At 33.7% G+C, this 19,328-nt stretch overlaps 1 protein-coding gene across 1 annotated transcript in view; it reads left to right on the forward strand.

The window, feature by feature from the left end:
• The window catches only part of fw (furrowed), a 127,190-nt gene that overhangs the window by 71,131 nt on the left and 36,731 nt on the right, over nt 1-19,328 (forward strand). Inside the window, exon 2 of the mRNA XM_065359741.1 lies at nt 17,397-17,520. Coding sequence (XP_065215813.1) covers nt 17,397-17,520 — 124 coding nt within the window. The remainder of the gene's footprint in view (nt 1-17,396; nt 17,521-19,328) is intronic.

The following is a 19,328-nucleotide window of genomic DNA, read 5'->3' on the forward strand; positions in this document are numbered from 1 at the left end:
ATGACCATATCTAACGATTTTTGGTGATGGTAGCACCAAGTGTTGCCAACTGACGAGCAAAAAACTTTTTTTTCAAAATTTTTTATAATTTTTCCAATAAAAGTGGCACGCGACAATTTTTATGGAAATGGCAGTAGAAATCTAAATAAGCTATTTTTAGATTCGTCATTGTCTGGGGATTATAACAAGCACATATTTCAAGTGTTTTCTGCTTTAATTAGGTTTCAATTTTTCAATTTTTTAAAAAAACACCCCTGTGCCTAAGATTGCGATTTTTATTTTTTGCTACTTTTCTAGACTAATAATGATACTTTTTGAAATTTTCATTAAGAATTCAATTCATTTGAATGAAATGACACCTTATATACGTATATCGAGTTTACTCCTTGTCAAAAGCTAGGGAGAAATGGGTGTAATGCTGGAAATTCCAGATATGAGCGCATTTCCAGTGCGGTTCACTCAGAAGTTTCAAATCCACGTTCGTGTGAGACATTTGGTTTGCTTTCATCATAAATTAATCAATATTGACGAATTTCTATGTTTTTCACTGGTGCACAATCTTGGGAAGGTGAATGCGCAATCTTAGGAAGGCATATTCCTAAGTTTGCGCATTTGACTTTTTTTAGTTTTTGGTCAAAATATCAAAAACTAAATCGATTAAAAATTTTATTTCTGGCGCAAATCATAGCCAAATGTTTGAAGAACCTTCTGTACAAATTTCAATATTCTAGCTCCTTTTCATAAAAAGTAGTGGCTGTTTGAAAATTAGGTGCGCAAACTTAGGCACATTTACCCTAATTTACTCAAAAGTTACCTGTAATTTTCCCAAAAATTACCAGTAATTTCCCCAAAAGTTATCAGTGATTTTCCCCAAAAATTACCAGTAATTTACCAAAAAATTACCTTCAAGAAAATTTTATAAAACATTGACAAAATTCTGTTTATTCAAGTACATACCTATTATTAGTAATTTGACTAAAGATCCAAAAAACCGTTGAATTGAAAATTTGATTATATTAGTCGAAATGTCATTAAAATCAGGAAAAAAATTTTTAAAAATTTGTCGAAGCTGAAAAACCTTTAAAAACTGGTTTAAATTCATCAAAATCGTACTAAACTAGTAAAAAATGATAAAAACTTGATGTTATCCTATGAAAATTCCAAAAAGTAGTTGTAAAAGACGTGTAAGTAAAAGAACTAAAAAAATAATGGTAAAATTTCATAAAGTATCGTGAAAATTGTGTAAAAACTGTTCAAAATGTCAACAAATTTCAATGAAATTCTAAAAAAGAATTGGCGAAAAAAAGCATGAAAATGATAGCAAACTACATAGAAAAAAATTATGAGAAATTATGTGGAACGTATACGAGTACTATACAAAAAAAAGATCTGAAATTGAATAACATGATTATTTATTAAAAATTGGTTCCTATAAACGGCGCAAAAATTGCAAAAACTTATAATATGGCAAAAAAAATGAGAATGCAGGTTGTGAAATATTGAGAACCACCTATATAATTTTGAAAAGTATACTACCTTTTAATCGTATATCTATAACTACACATACGAAAATCAGCCCAGATTTTTAAGAAAAAAATCTCCGAAGTGATCATTATTGGTGTAGTTTCCATATCCATGACCACTGGGAGCCTATGGGAGGTCGATTAATGTATCTACTTAGTAACAATATCCTACCTATGTAAGTATGTATTTGATGGTCGTAATGAGCGCACTTATATCTGCATTAAGTTACGTCTGATGTCCTTGTTTAAAATATAACTTGCTGTATGAAATCACATAGGATGTTAAAAAATAATACCAGTATATTCGTATTACACGATTCGCCAGAATCATAGTATCGGCTCTCGCTTTTGCTGTCGTAAAGTAACCAATACTATGTGTACTATGTGTACTGTAACGTGACGCACGTTTTTATTTTGATATTTCACGTACTCGTCGTCGTACACTTGGTTAAGTTAAGTACTCGATAATGATACAGTATTTGGTATTTGATAATAAGAAAGGAATCCTTGAAAGTAAGTCACGATGTTAAATGGACGCCATTAAAACTGAATGAACCGGCGTTATCTTCCATAGTCGTTATACATACTTGTATGTATCGTATTTACTCTTATTATACCGAATGGCTGCACCGATGAAACACCTGTTACTTTTGGTAATTACATAAACTCTGTATAAGATCTAACAACGGTTCGACCATGCAAATTACACACCGTGTAAAAATATGTTCAACCTGGGTACCTAGACCTATCCTACATGAAACAGAAAGTGATGTTATAGTACTACGAAGTACAGTGTTTTAAAGGGTGAGAAAAATGTGATGGAAGTACAGACAATGGACTGAGTAGCACCTGTCCAATTGCATGCTTTGAAATTTTCAGGAATGCTTCTAAATGTTATTGTATACCTAATTTTTAATAATATGGCCAAAAATATGTCGGACTTCCAAAAAAAAAAAAAATGATAATGAAAAGTTGACCAATTCTCAAGCCATACAGTGACTTATCTGGGATTTTCTCAAACAAGGGGAGGGGGGACAAAACCAGATTTTCAGGTATAAAAAAAATCGAAATTATTTTGTAAAAATCCTTTGTGATAAGTGATAATTTCATAAAAATGAAGGTAAAATTACTGTTCGAGCGAAAATTTTTCGAAACAAGAGCCCTAACGCAAAAAAAAACATCCATTTTTGCATGTTTTTATTTTGAAATTTCGCTCGCATAACGCTCGAAGGTTGGCTATGCCACTGAAACCATATTATGCCAGATTGTTTCAAACACCCCACTCCCCAAAAAAAATGAAAAAATCAATTTCTGCATCTACCCAGTTGAATTTTTAAAATTTTGGCAAATAAAAGTTAAAACGCAACTGCCAATCTCACTTCAGTAATTGCAGGAACTCGATAGTTGATAAGAGTTTTTACAAATTTTCAACAGTCGCAGACACAATGTCTAGAAGTTATTTGAAAACCAGGAAAAAATCTTGATGGCTTCCTGCTTAATATCACATCAGAGTTTGAATACTTGATAGAAAAAATTGCTCTGATTTCGGGTTTTTTCTCTTTAGTTTTTTGTTTTTTTTTTCTATTTGGTTTTGTGTTTTTTTTTCTTTTTTGTTTTGCTTATTTTACTATCTTTTTCCAGTGAGAAGAACTACATGTACATAAATATTGATGATGTACATACTAATGTTTCTTTTGTTTCTTGCTGGTTTATTTTTGTTTTATGTTTTTTTGTTCTATTTTGTTAGGTATAGTTTCTCAGGTCTTTTTTAGTTTTATCTCTTAGCTATAAATGACCTCTCCTTAAAATTGGCCTATGCTGTTGGAGAGACTAAATTGTCAAATGAAAAAATTTTAAAAAAATCGGTACGGATTTTCGGATCAAATTTCAAGAAAAAGCAAAAGACTGAAATTATTTGTTTTTATTAACACATTCGATCCATTGGTAAATTTCTGGTTATTTTGGTAAATTATTAATGATAATTTTTTGGTTCATAACTGATCATTTTTGATAAATTACTGGAAATTGTGGGTAATTACTTGTAATTTATGGTAAATTATTCGTCCATAGTTTTCATTTTTTTTTTTTTTTTTTGGCAAATACTGACAATTTTTCAATCTGGTAATTTTTGGTAATTTACCAGAAATTTTTGGTAAATTATGTATGGTAATTCTCGGTAAATGGTAAATTACTAATTCTAATTCTTGGTAAATTACCGAAAGTAATAATTTTTTGTAAGTTACCGATGATAATTCTTGGTAAATTACCAATTGTAATTCTCAGTAAATTACTGATGGTAATTCTTGGTAACTTACCGATGGTAATTCTCGGTAAATTACCAATGGTAATTCTTGGTAAATTACCAATGGTAATTCTTGGTAAATTACCCATGGTAATTCTAGGTAAATTACCGATGGTAATTCTAGGTGAATTACCGATGGTAATTCTAGGTGAATTACCGATGGTAATTCTCGGTAAATTACCAAGTGTAATTCTAGGTAAATTACCAAGTGTAATTCTAGGTAAATTACCTACGCTGATTTTTGGTAAATTGAATTACTAATGGTAATTTTGGGTAAATTACCAATGATAATTCTGGGTAAATTACCAATGATAATTCTGGGTAAATTACCAATGATAATTCTGGGTAAATTACCAATGATAATTCTGGGTAAATTACCAATGATAATTCTGGGTAAATTACCAATGATAATTCTGGGTAAATTACCAATGATAATTCTGGGTAAATTACCAATGATAATTCTGGGTAAATTACCAATGATAATTCTGGGTAAATTACCAATGATAATTCTGGGTAAATTACCAATGATAATTCTGGGTAAATTACCAATGGTAATTCTGGGTAAATTACCAATGGTAATTCTGGGTAAATTACCAATGATAATTCTGGGTAAATTACCAATGGTAATTCTGGGTAAATTACCAATGGTAATTCTAGGTAAATTACCAGGAGTAATTCTAGGTAAATTACCATAGGTAATTCTTGGTAAATTACCTACGCTGATTCTTGGCAAATTAAATTACTATTGGTAATTCTGGGTAAATTACCAATGATAATTCTGGGTAAATTACCAATGGTAATTCTGGGTAAATTACCAATGGTAATTCTGGGTAAATTACCAATGGTAATTCTGAGTAAATTACCAAGGGTAATTCTTGGAAAATTACCAGTAGTTACTTTTGGTAAATTACCGGTGATAATTTTTGATAAATTGCCTGTGATAATTTTTGGTGAGATATCAGTTGGAAATTCTTGGTTAATCATCAATATTACCTATTTGTGGTGACTTTTGATAAACTAATTGTAATTTTTAGTAAATATTAATCGATAAATAATTTGTTGGTAATTTTTTATAAGTTAGGTACCTACTGATAATTTTTGAAGAATTAGGTACTGATTAAATTTCAATATTTGAAACCTTGGAAAAATCTGGTGAATTTTTCAATGGCTTTTGTCCATAATTTTCCGAACACTTTGAACTTTCGACACCTTTTTTTAAAATTATTTTTCTGGTGAATCTATACAGAATTTAGTCCGATTGTTTTCATCAATTTTTACAAAACCTCGGATTGTTTTCTCCCATTTTTCTTATTTTTAGGTAGTTTATTCGTCCTTTGTGCTCGTTTTCTAATATTTTCAGGCTGAAAATACCCGAGTAAATCTGGCATAGAGCTAATTAACAATGACTTTTTATCGGCTTGAATTGTTTTTCATGAGTTTTAGAACTTTTAATCAATTTCATTTCAATTTTTAGCCCATTCGTATATCTTTCATCTACCTACGTTTTGTCAACTTTAGATGGTATCAAAATTTTTTTCGTTGTTGTAAATTTTTTTACCAATTTCAGGCTAGTTTGTCAGGATTTTATTTTATTAATTTTTTTCGTCATTTTTACCGATATTTTGTCAGCATCGATGAATTTTTATCAATCTTACGCAATTTTATGAATTGATTAATATTTTAATACCTATGTATCTGACTTGATATTCGAGAAAATTTTCAACAAGATTTTTCGGATCACATATGTCTTGTTCATATATTTTTTATAATATTTGAAGCAACGTTTTTAAGAGTTGCACAATTTTCATTAACAATTTTTTCACCATCTCAATCAATTTTATTTTGTTAATTTTGTCATTTTTAGGTGGTATGTTTACTTATTCAAAAATTGGAGTGGTAGGGGGAATAAACAAATGAAATAAACGACACAGCTAAGAATCATAGCCAGAGAACGGTCTTAGATTCTAAAAAATGGAACTCTTGATCGCCTTCAGCACATCAGCAAAATATGTAATATGACTTGAAACATGTCATCAGGAAATTTTGACCACTCTTAAAGAATTATAATATGAAAATAGTACATAATACACGTTTCTTTACAGAGTTTAACCATAACCAATACTTAAAGAAATTAAAGTACCTACTTATCAAATAAAGATTAATGTTGACTAACCATCCAATCAGCGTCATCATAACCCCCTCACTCGATCACCTGACCTTAATATTTCCAACCAAAAAGATCAAAGTGGCGACGACTATTCGTATTTGTGACCAGCCAACTACTCGTTAAATCGTAAATCCGATTTCAAATGCAGCTTAACTATACCTATGCGAGCAATCATACAGTATGTAGTACGAGACAACGATTTGATAATCATTTCGATCAATCGATCGATGGGTTTTCTCATCGGGCAAAGTATCAAATATATCGCGATCGCGGCCAGGCAATCATAAGTGTGTAAAGGTGCACAGGTATTTAGATTTACAATAATATACGATCAAGAGTTCACGAACAAGGTATTAAATCGTGCTCGCGTATGTCTCCGTATATATCTTCTCTCTAACTGCAGCACAGAGCTCTTCGCGCTGTCAATTTTCTCACAATAATTTTCTACTATATTTAACCTCGTTTCAATTTCAATACCGTGTACGAGTATTTTCTTTCGTATGTGTGTTTACAAAACAAACGAACGATTTTCACTCACTATACCTACCTATCGCGAAAACCGAGGTATTTACGATCGTAATAATTTAATTGTTAGCGTGAGTAAATTTATAAGTACTTGTATTTTTTCGGAGTCTCGAACTTGCAGCGTCGTTGTTGTACTTTTAAAACAATTAAATAACGTATGTTTTCAATTAGGTAGGTACCTCTACCTATTCGAGAAGGATGGAAGGCGAGATTTTCTATAATTAAAAAAAGAAGGGGGGGAACGTAGTATCAAGTGAAAGATTAACGACTCGTCTTTGAAAATATGAGAACCGAGGTATTCTCAGGTGAACTTGAAAGAGAGCTCGTTTTCACGACGAATTTATAGCTCGTCCACTGCCAGCCAGAGACTGGAGAGTTTCGTATTTCGAGCCTAATTAACGCCGAGTTGAAAGGAAAAAAAGGGGTATCGATAATCCGCGTGTCGTGCAATCTTCTGTATTACAAAACGATCTGGATTTGATGTCGAATGCAAATGACATTGCATCACTGGTTAGGTCTTTATTCTATTCTTGCATCGTCGTCGTCGTGCTCGTGACGTATATAGAATATAAGTTCAGCGCAGCGGAACTGCACAAGCAGTCAGGCTATTCGTAGTACTCGTATATCTATGGCATATGAATCGTCATCGTCATTCCTTTTACTTTTCACGTAACGTAATATGCAGCCAAAAGGATATCGAATACATGTTTGGAATCGTATATTCCATAATATGTGTTGTGGCTCTGGCTATATGTGTAGCTGTAAGTATAACGGATCGGATGGCTGACCGGTATATCAACCTTAGACAGTTGGAATTGAACTCTTAGATGTGCCTGGAACAATATACTTGGTTAGAAAAAGGTGCTGCAAATGAGCAAGAAAGAGAACAGCTATTTTAATTTCAATCAGAAAATCAAATGGTGTGAATCGTGTACTTACTGTTGATATGAATCATTTATGAACGATCGAGTCGCATTCGATTATAAAATTTTTGCCAAGGGATCAGAAAATGATTCTAGCACCCAACTCCTCTGTGAGAGGATCAGTTTCGGTTTTGAGAGCAACTGACCCTCGGGACGAGAATCAGTGTCTCATTATCCTGTTTTTTTGACAACATTTCAAAGAAAAATCATGTTTTTTTTCCAAAACATCCGAAAAAATGATGATTTTGTTGAAAAATATATTTTTCAAAGTTGTCAAATTTATGTTTACCCCCCCCCCCTCCAAATTGCTTATATGGACGTCTTGTTCCTTTTTGTCGAAATTGCTGGAAAAAAGTCTCGTTTACAGACAAAAATGCCAAAGGTATTTTTTTCGCCTAAATTGTCAAGAAAACCTCCTCCAAATTGCCTACAAGGACGTCTCGTTATACTTATTTTGTCGAAATTATTAGAAAAAGTCTCGTTTTGCCAAAATCGTCAAAAAATTCAACTTTTTTGCTAAAAGTGTGAAATAGTTTCAAAATAATTGTAAAAGGCCACAATTTCCATCAAAATTTCCAAAAAATTATAATTTCTTTAAAAATATTCAAAAAAAACCATGTTTTTTTAAATTAAAATTATCAAGTGCTACCCCCCCCCCTCAAAAAAAATTGACAATTAAAAATCTCATTTGCTGACCAAAATGTCAAAATATCCTTTTTATTTATCCGAATTGCCAAAACAAAGATCCCATGTTCGGCGAAAATTTCCAAAAAAGTTGAGTTGTTTTGTTAAAGTTGTCGAAGAGTGAAGAGAGTCCCATTTTTTGGAAATATTTTCAGATAGCGCCATTTTCGCCTAAATAGTCAGATAAATTCCTTCTTTTGTCAGAATTGTCACAAATTTTAGCTCGCCGAAATAATTGTTCAAAAATTTTGCGTCAGAATTATCAAAAGGTTCTAATTTTTGCCAAAAATTTATTGCCAAGAAATTCTTGATTTTTCACCAAAACACCCAAAAAAGGTGAATTCTCGCAAGGCTGTCAAAAACTCCAGTTTTTTTTACAAAATTTTCAATCAAAAATCTTGTTTTTTGACAAGAATGCCAAATGCTCAAGAAAAATTTCCCATATTTGGGCAGAATTGTCGAAAAATCAAGGTTTTTGCCAAAATTTGTCCAACAGCGTTATTTTTGTCAAAATCGTCAAAAAATTACTTTTTTTGTTTAAAATGATCAAAAATTGTCGAAACTGGGCTTTTTTTTGTTCAAAATTATCAGAAGCTCCCCTTTTTTTGTCAAAATTGCCAGAAAGTATTATTTTTTTTATTTGGCAGAAAAGTTTTGCAAAAAAAAAATTCATGCGAGGATTGAATTTAATGTAAAACATTTTCCTATTTTTCTGCCTTGAAAATGGAAAAATTTAAGCTTGAGAGAAATTTTAAGTGCCCTTCCTCCCCTTCCCTCTCATCTGAACATTTGAAAAAATTTCCTGCAAAAGTCTTTTCTGTTCCTCAAAATTGCCAAAAAGTCCTGCTTTTTTGCGAAAATTCCAAAAAAAGGAGTCAGCTTTTTTTTCTGTCAGACTTTCAAACTGTCCATTTGAGTTTGAGTATTCGCTCTTTCTTCCAGAATTTGGATTGTTTTTTCCAAGCTTCTTTGAAAATATCAATTTTTCAACTTGAATAAATGTCAGACCCCCCAATTCTTTCCCCTTTCCTCACTCCCACAATAAATAGGAATATTTTTGACAATTTTGGTAAAAATTGAACTTTCTGACAACTCTGAAGAAAACTGGACTTTTTTAACATTTTTTTTCCAGTTCTGACCAAAGTTGACCCTTTTTTGAAAATTTTGGAAAAATTGAAACGTTTCAAGAATTTTGGCAAAAGCAAGACTTTCTGACGATTTTCAGTCAAAAACAACACTCTTGTAATATAAATTAGGTCTTTCAACAAACATAAACCAAGCAAGTCTGAGGAAAAAAAAACCAGAATCTTTCAATTTTGGCAAAAAACACACAATTTAAGCAAACTTCAGCTTTCTTGGGAATTTGTGTGACACTTCAGGAGTGGTTTTTTGAGGTGTCACTCTCGCTCCAAAACGGCTGGAAATGGTAGAATTTGCGCTCCGGTCGTTAGTTCTTGAAGAAATACAGCGATTCGCACAAATTTCAAAAAATTTTCTCCGAAACGGTTATCTTTTGATTTTTTGGATTTTTTTAATTTTGAAAAAAGCTGGTCAAAAAACCACTCTTGAGGTGTCACTCCCAAAATCGGCTCAAATGTAGATAAACTCGTTAAACAGGTCGAGTATAATACACAACTCGATTTTTAGCTGTCCAACTGCGCATATTCACGCATTCTGAAGCAAATTCAAAATTCTGGAGAAATTGAAAAATCGCGCTGGAGGCTCCAGAATGGCTGGAAATGGTGAAATTTGGATTTGGAGGGTTAATTTTGGACAAAATACAGCGATTCGCGTGAATTTCGAAAATTTCCACACGAACGGGAAACTTTTGATTTTTTGGATTTTTTAATTTTGAAAAAAGCTGGTCAAAAAGCCACTTTTGAGGTGTCATTCCCAAAATCAGCTCAAATGTGGATAAACTCGTTAAACAGGTCGAGTGTAATATACAACTCGATTTTTAGCTGCCCAACTTCATATTCACACCTTCTGGAGCAAATTCAAAATTCTGGAGAAATCGAAAAATCGCGCTGGAGGCTCCAGAATGGCTGGAAATGGTGAAATTTGGATTTGAGGGGTTAATTTTGGACAAAATGCAGCGATTCGCGTGAATTTCGAAAATTTCCACACGAACGGGAAACTTTTGATTTTTTGGATTTTTTAATTTTGAAAAAAGCTGGTCAAAAAGCCACATTTGAGGTGTCACTCCCAAAATCGGCTCAAATGTGGATAAACACGTTAGACAGGTCGAGTGTAATATACAACTCGATTTTTAGCTGCCCAACTTCATATTCACACCTTCTGGAGAAAATTCAAAATTCTGGAGAAATTGCAAAATCGCGCTGGAGGCTCCAGAATGGCTGGAAATAGTGAAATTTGGATTTGGGTAATTAATATTAGTTTTGGGACTTATTTTGACCATTTTTATTGATCAAGTACGTACTTTTAAAAAAAAGCATAAATTGCCAAAAACAGTCAATTTTGAATTTTCAAAAATTCGCCAAAAATCGAAAAATGAACTTGGGCAGCTGAAAATTTGATTTTGGGGGTTTTAGACTATGCTCTTTCCAAAAATCGCAGTCCCGTTCAAATCGGAGTGTGACACCTAAAGAGGTTCCCTTGTCAGATTTTCTCACAAATTTAGTTCGTACGTTTAAAATTTTCAGAAAAGAGTCGTTATTTCGCCTTCTCGAGCTCGATTGCTGCACTCAACATAGCAATAACTATAGCAAGTCAGCAGTCGCCTATATCGAGAGACCACGTAACATAATAATTAAATCATTCGAGCGTATCGTCAACATATACTGGTTTCAGCAGCCATTGCAACCCTTTTACGCTCGATGGTTCGTCGCTATTGGATACGCCATGCCATGCCATACCATACCGTGGCTCTGTTGCACTCTGCAGTCTGCAGTCCCACACCTACACTCGCAGACAAGACAATTTCCTGCGACTGTATCGCCATCCACCTTCTGTACTGTGACGTAATTGCCACTTAGTTAATACGCCAGCCAGCCGAACGACGATTTAATTCGACCCATTTATCTTTTAATTAGTAATTAGGTACGGCTTGTCGGTCGCCGGTACAGGTAGCTGGTACTGTACGTATCGACAATACATATTTGTCCGTCTTGCTGGTAGGTAAGGTAGGTACCGAAGACGAGTATGCTTCGATTATGGATAATCGATCGCGTGGGTCGGTCGGGGCCTGTGCTCGATTTAATATTACAGTGGAACAATATGTTTCTTAATTGGTCTTCGACGTGATGATACGCGATTTTGTAACGATGATATCATTTTTTAAATATCTACCAGTAGTATCTCTATGTACACATCGCGTCGGGTAAAGTAACGGTATCGAAGACTACTGCACATTCCGTAAATGGGCCAACTTTTATCATATGGTTGGGAAGTATTTTGACGAGGGAATCTATCGACCTTCACCTCAAATTGCAATCAGATTCTGATCGATGTCAAAAAGTCAACAAAACTAAATTTTTAGTCTTGGAAAATCGTCCTTAGGACGCATTTTAATTAATTCCGAAAATTCACAATAGTTGCTGAAGGCTTCAAAATGAAAAGTTGATGGGCAAGGGTCATTCCTAAAATTTTCATAGTAAGACAAAATTTCATAACCTCAAAATTGCTCGACCATGTGAAAAAAGATTTAAGATGTGGAAGAGGGGTAATAAGGGGACAACATTCAGTATAGAATATGAGAACAATTTTTTTGATCAATATTGTTTGAAAAAAAAACATATAATATCATGTTGAAATAACAAGCGATTGAGGTAAGTAATTAATTTTGAGAAACAGGACAACACACAAAATAGGACTTTCAGCGGGCAAATTTTCAAATGGTTCAAAGGAGGGAGGAGGAAAAAGAATGGGGTCAACATTTATTCAAGATACAATTTTTTGTTCCCCCCGCCCTCATCTCAGATAACACTGAAAAAAATGAAGAAAAAAAATTCTAATAAGGAGTGGAAAAAATGGGAAACTTTGACGCGGATAGGTGCAAATTTTTACTTGTTTCAATTTGGCACAAAAAAGTCCTGTTTCTTGTCAAAAAGTTTCAACTTTCTGCCAAAATATTCAATAAGTTCTAATTCTTGCCGAAATTGCTAATATTGTAAGAGGTTCTTGAGTTTAATCACCTGAAAAGTGCTGTTTTTTGGTTGAACTGCTTGAATAGTCTTGTTTTTTTTTGCCAAAATTAGGTACCACAAAAATGATCCTATTCTTTGGCCAAAAAGGTACTATTTTTTTCCAAGTACCTAAATTTCCGAAAAAGGTTCTGTTTCATCAAAAAAATTGCCAAAAAAGTCTCGATTTTTGTGAAAGTTATCAACATTCATTGCCCAACAAGAGCCTGTTTGTTGCAAAGATTCATGAACAATCCTTCCAAAAAGCCAGGTTTTCCAAAATTTGCATAGGTTCTGTCGTTTGCCAAACGTGCCAAATTCAGATCTTGCTGTACTATCAAAAATCTCAGAAACTTCCATTATTTAATAATAAAATTGTGGGAAAGTTTCATTTTATGCCCAAAATTGTCAAAAAGTTCCAATTTTTATCAAAACAAAACAAAAAAAAAAAAACAAGAAATCACCGGGATATGACAAAATTGACGGAAAAATCATCAAAGAATTTCCACTTCGGCTGATTTGGTATAATTACTCAAATTTTTAACACGATACTTATGACTGGATTCTATCCCAACTAATGGAAGTATGCCGAAGTTATTCTCATCCATAAACCAGGAAAACCAGAACATGAAACCTCATTGTACAGACCTATCAGCTTATTACCAATCCTATCTAAAATCTTCAAAAAACTAATTTTACAAAGACTATGGCCAATTCTGGAAATTAGAAGGCTGATACCCAGACCACCAATTTGGATTTTGTTCCAAACACAATACTATTCAGCAAGTACATATGTACATACTTACGTACATAGTCTTGTCAAAAAAATTAACAACTCTCTCAAAGATAAAAAAATTTGCACTGCAGCTTTCCTTGATGTAAGCCAAGCTTTTGATCACATATGGAATTCTGGACTCTTAATGAAACTTGAAAACTATCTTCCAGACAAGCTACACAATCTTCTGGCTCACTATCTAAGTGATAATTCAGAGTCAAATACGACAATGCTTTCTCTGACTTCAGAACAATCCGAGCAGGAGTACTGCAAGGAAGTGTATTGAGCCCAATTTTATATCTTCTCTACATGGGTGACATCCCTGTAACAAGTGATGTCACAATGGCGACATTTGTTGATGACACTGCAATTACCACACAAGATTTTGATCCAGATGTTGTAGTGGATAAATTACAAAACAACTTAAATGCAATACATGAATGGTGTCAAACTTGGAAAATCACAATCAATGCCAAAAAATCGAGGTAAGTCCTATTTACCAGAAGAAAAGTAGAAACAACTCGCTCACTAATGTTTAATAACGATGAAATACTTTGAGCAAACGTCGTCAAATATCTGGGATTATGTCTTGATAACCATCTTACATGGAGAGATCATATTCTGAAGAAGAGAACTCAACTTGACAAAAAATTCAAATCGCTTTATTGGCTTCTTAGAACTAATATGCTGAATCAACAAAACAAGATCTTAATAATACAGATGTTTATTCAAACTGATTTGGTTGTATGGTATTGAACTATGGGGTTCAGCTAGTTAATCCAATATCCTGATCATCAAAAGATTCCAAAACAAATTCTAAAAAAACTTATAAATGCGCTGTGGTATGTGTAGAATAGCACAATTCTCAAAGATTTGGAAATATGTACCTAGTAGAGCTGAAAACGGTTACGCTACCCACTAACCAGTCCAGTTGATTCGGGTGTAGATAGTAGTGTATAGCGAGCACAACCCGATTGATTTTGAAGTTAGTCTGCGCACGCACCCCAAAACTTGATAATGCGTAAGTGGGAGGAGTTACGCTTTGACACATGTCCTTCATATGTGTGATTGACGTTTGACAGTGTTGGATGACAATAATGACGCCGGCAACGCATCCAACTTGCTACAAGTTATAATGTGAACCGGTGTGAAATTTTTTCAACTCGCTACAAGCTACTACCTAGAAGCGAGAATTTACAGTATGGGTACAGTAGTTATCCGCTGTCAGCGAGTACTGTTTTCAGCTCTAGTACCTAGTGTGAAATCAATGATATCCACAAGAAGTTACATCTATTAAGAAAGAATTTCTAACCATGACAAAGTATTAGTAAAAAATCTTTTGAATTGTGATGAAGAGATATACCATCTGCATAGATGTCATGTATTGGACCTACCAGTGAGATTTCAACCTTAGATCACGTGTAAGCTGAATGCTACTTTTTTGTAGCAGATTGCTTGCTTTAACTGTCAAAGAGTTCTGTCTCCCCCTCCCAAAAAAAAATCCAAATAAAAATCTGTTTTTTGACAAGAATGGCAAATTCTCAAAAAAATTCCTATATTTGGCCAAAATTGCCAAAAAAATAGAAGTTTTTTCCAAATTGTCAAAAAGTAACCATTTGTTGTTTGAAATTATCGAAAATTCTTCTAAAAGTCTGTCTTATAATATAGGTTTTTTTTGTCAAAATTGTCAGGAAGTCTTTTTTTTAATTGGCAAAAAAGTTCTGCTTTTTTAAAATTTGCAAAAAAAAGTCTAGTGAGTAGTGAATTTAAAAAAAACTTCCAATTTTATTTTTTGAAAATAGAAAAATTTCAGCTTGAGTGAATTTTAACAGGTCTTTCTCCCCTTCCCCCTCATCACAACATCTGAACAAATTTCCTGCTAAAAAAAAGTGCCATTGTCAAAAATTTTTAATTTCGACTAAAATTCCTGATAATTTTTTATTTTTTTTTACAAAAATATCCAAAAATAATAATTGATTTTTGGCTTAGCTGTTTAAAAAGTCCTGTTTTTTCTAAATTGCCGAGTAAAAGTCCCGATTTTTGACAAAATTTCTAAAAAAAAAAAGGTCCTGCTTTTTGCCAAAATTATCAGAAAGCCTCGTTTGCCTGTATTACCTTAAACAGTCCTGTCTTTTGTCTAATTGGCTGCCACAAAAAGACCTGCTTTCTATTTATGTTGAGAAAAGTTCTGTGTTTTGCCAAAATTGCTAGAGTTGGGTCTGATTTTTATCTCATTTTTCTATCACAGTGATTATTTTCCAATTTGAAAATATTATTTTTGTAAGTTGTAAAAAATCGAAGATTCCTAATTTTTCTGAAATTGCAATACGTAGGTACATATTTGGAGTTGAGAAAACCTACAGTAAATTTGAGCTCGGTCGGTCTCTCAAAAAGAGAATCAGGGGTTCTCAAAATGGCGTGACTCAATTTTTTATATTAAAATTAACTTATACCTATGTATTATCTAGAATGTGAAAAAATTGGACGTATTTGGTTCAAATTCAGATGAAAATTTCCAAAAGAAATGCCAATTTCACCCTTGTCAGAGGGGTCAAGGGTGAGCTAGCTATCTGCGAATTTTATCACAGCAGTTTTGAACCCCAAAGACCACCTTCCACTAGTTAATTTCAAATCCCCCCCCCCCGCGAGAATTTATTCACCTTGTAAACACTTCTATGCTCTTTGTTCTCCATCTTGAAGTGCAGTTCATTTACATTTTTCGCAATTGAAATAAGATACCTACAGAGGTGAAAGTTCTTCGAGTATTGGTTCGTATTTTGAAAATTTCAAATCGTATTGATTTTTTGATCGAAGAATTACAGGTATGTATTCGGATCAGTTTACTTTCTACGAAGAGGAAATACCTTCTGTGGGAATTACCTATGCTTATGACTTTATGAGAAAAAATAGGTAGTCTCGTATTCATCGAGTTTTTCAAAAATATGTACATACCTTCAATTGATCGATCAATCGATCAATCTCAGAATGAAGCATGTACGCGATTCGACTTTTGTATAAGAACCTGTTGCCATGCGTATGTCGCGTGGTGTTTGAGTAAAAGTTCACTGGAATTCTTTAATACTCTGGATGTGACATTTTCTACGGTTCACGATTTGTGTACCAACTACCTATAGTGTTACTAATTTCTCTCTTTTCTGCGAATCAAAGTCGTACTCGCGGTCAATTATCGAAACTCGGATTAATTACTCGTACACGATAGTCGTGCTGCAATGGAACACGATGCAATTACCTACTATATATACGAGTACAACGGATTTCACTTCCTTATTTAGATTACCACACTCACGCTGTTGGCTCAAGTTATAGTAGGTAAAGGTATCTCGCTACCGGTGCTAGCAAGGTAATCCTACTTCAGTCAACCGTGAAAATAACTCTGCTGCGGTGATGATCCAACAAGATGTAAATTTTCGTAAACATTCGTACTCCTTATGTACTTGATGTGTACTCATAATATTTTATGTACATATCTTGATGGTCTTTAATTACAACACTGTATAGTTCATACGATTCGTACTACCCCATTCGTGATTCGTTGGAGTATTTTTAATTTTAATTTTTTTTAATCCTCGAATCTGTATAGACGATGCTGCTGCAAGGACTGTTACGTCATCAAATGTCACGAACGTACGCCTCTAATGAAGCCATTTATTAGTACGTATTTCGAGTCGAAAGGCCCCCAAAACTTGTGACATTGCTTAAGCACGATTTTTTTGCCTCGGTTTGGCCACATACAAGGCGCAGGTTGGAGTTTATTTTGTTGGTGTGTTGGTAATCGTGCTAAGATTAGAATCAAATGTGTGAGAAATTTTTACATAATGTGAGAGTGCCTTGGTTTGTGGTGTAAAGGTGAGGGATCGTTGTACTAATTGGATTTATGAAGGTAGTACAGGACTTCCCATTAATTATCGTGTGTGTTTTATTTTTATTCTACGAGTATGATGAACTGTAAGATAGTTTTGATGAGAGTATGGTGCTTGTATGTCCCTCCCCCTTGGCTGGGGTTTATGCAACAGGTGCCCAATGCTTGAAACTGAACAGTTCGACTTTTTTAATTTCGCTCAATTTTTTTGTTTTTTTTTTCGTAAAACTTGAAACTTGATCGTTTTTCTCAAAAATCGATGATTTAGAATGTAGAATTTTTGAAATGACAAAAGATAATCAATTTCTGAGAAAAAGGCTTGAAAAAATGAAATTGTGGTGGAAATTTTCTATAATTAAATTGACTCATTCCACACATAAATAGTATCATTACCTTTTAGAATAGTCGCATATTATTGCACGTTCGCGTTGCTGACCCATTTGCTAAATCAGCCTTTAATTTATTCGTGTTTCAGATGGCAAAATACTTTGCGGAAGTCCAGCTGTGCCGGTGAACGCCCACGTGAGCGTATCTTCAGAAGTGCCAATACCAGGTTCCATTGCAACTTATGCATGCGACGATGGATACGAATTGTTCGGGTAAATATACGAGTACATATTGCATTTAGTGTATTCATTGTTACCTATACCTACAGGTACAGGTACAAAGACTGGCGAACAGTAGGCTCACGTCAGGTCTGTGTATATGTAATGATGAAGCTATGTAAACTCACGTCGTCATTCGTGTAAATAAATATATGCATGGGCTGGTACAGTATGTTTAAGAAATACTGACTCATGCATTCTAATTTTTATTAGAAGACGATGATACAGAACTTGTTCTAATGATGTTGTATTTCTTGTTAATAATGAGCATTTTCCAATGTCTAAGGGTATGCAAATTTTTTCATCCATGTACCAATCAGGGCCATCGAGGGCCATTGCGAGCCCGATGCTGATATATTTTGGCTCAATTTCTGGGACGAGAGAAAGAGAGAGAGAGAAATATGTATCTATTTATTTGGCTCAGCGTCTAAACGCTATACACGAAGTGATCAATTTTTATACAATAATAACGCGATACTTAAAGAGGGTAGGCAAAAAATTTTTATGAAAACCTACGAACATAACGATCTGAAAGAATTATTATTTTATTGCATCAAAAAAGATCTTGAGGATTTTTATGTGTTTTAAGGCGATTCATAAGATTTTTGCTAAGTAGGAATTTGAAGTCATCAAGCGATTCCTGCGTGAATAGGTATTTTTCAGTAAGTCTTTCAGAGAAAGCGTAGATTGATTCTATTTGCAGTTCATTATGTAACTGATTGTTTCAGAGGAACCATGGTGCGTTTGTAATGATTCGCAGAACTTTGTTTTGTATAATTTGTAGCTTATGTTTGTTAGTTTTTGAAGCTGTTATCCTATTGGTGCTGCATATGTGAATGAGGTATGGATGAGACTTTTGTAAAGAAGTAGACTACAAGATGTAGACAATCTGGAACAACGATTCAATAAGGGGTAAAGTTTATGTAGTTTGAGGTAGGCATCACGTGATTTGAGAATGATATGGTTTTTGAGAGATAGTTTCTGGTCCAAGTGTACAACGAGATATTTAACTGTTGAAGTATTCCATAGTACCATAGTGTTATCGATTAAGATTACTGGAGTCAGTGAGATTTTGCGAAATGTGAAGATTTTTGTTTCACTTTTAAAAGGATTTAGTTTAAGTTTCCAGAGTTCAAACCATGATTCCAATTCATTGATACCAGCTTGAAGTTGATTATGAGCAATTAGAAGATCCTTATTTTGGCTGAGTAAACACGTATCATCAGCAAACATTGCTATTTCATTATCAGCTGGTTTAGGAATATCATAACAGTATAAGATGAACAATGTAGGACTCAATACAGCACCTTGCAGTACACCTTGGCTGATTCCTCGAAGCAACGAGCTTTCATTGTCGATTTGAACATAAAATTTCCTATTTTGAAGGAAGGAAGAAATGATTTTACATAGAAAGGTGGGTGTTTTGATTGTAACTAAGTTGTGAATTAAACCGCAATGACATACGAAGTCAAAGACCTTTTTGTTGTCTATAAAAGCTGCAGTTGTGAATTGCTTCTTTTCATAGCCATTGTTAATAAGTTGTACCATGCGATGCAACTGATGAACTGTGCTCATTTAATTACAAAAAAAATGCTGAAAAGATGGCAAAATCTGTTCCTTTTTCAGAAAGTCTAAAAGATGTTTACAAATTATTTTTTCAAGGATTTTGGATAGAGAAGAGAGAAGACTGATAGGTCTATAATCATCAGGAGATGAAGAAGGAGATTCTTTTTTGGATAGCACAATTACTTTGACAATTGTCCAGGCGTTAGGAAAGTAACCAATTTGAAGGCAAGAGTTGA

This window comes from Planococcus citri, chromosome 4, assembly GCF_950023065.1.
Source record: "Planococcus citri chromosome 4, ihPlaCitr1.1, whole genome shotgun sequence".
In the NCBI taxonomy this organism is placed as follows: Eukaryota; Metazoa; Arthropoda; class Insecta; order Hemiptera; family Pseudococcidae; genus Planococcus; species Planococcus citri.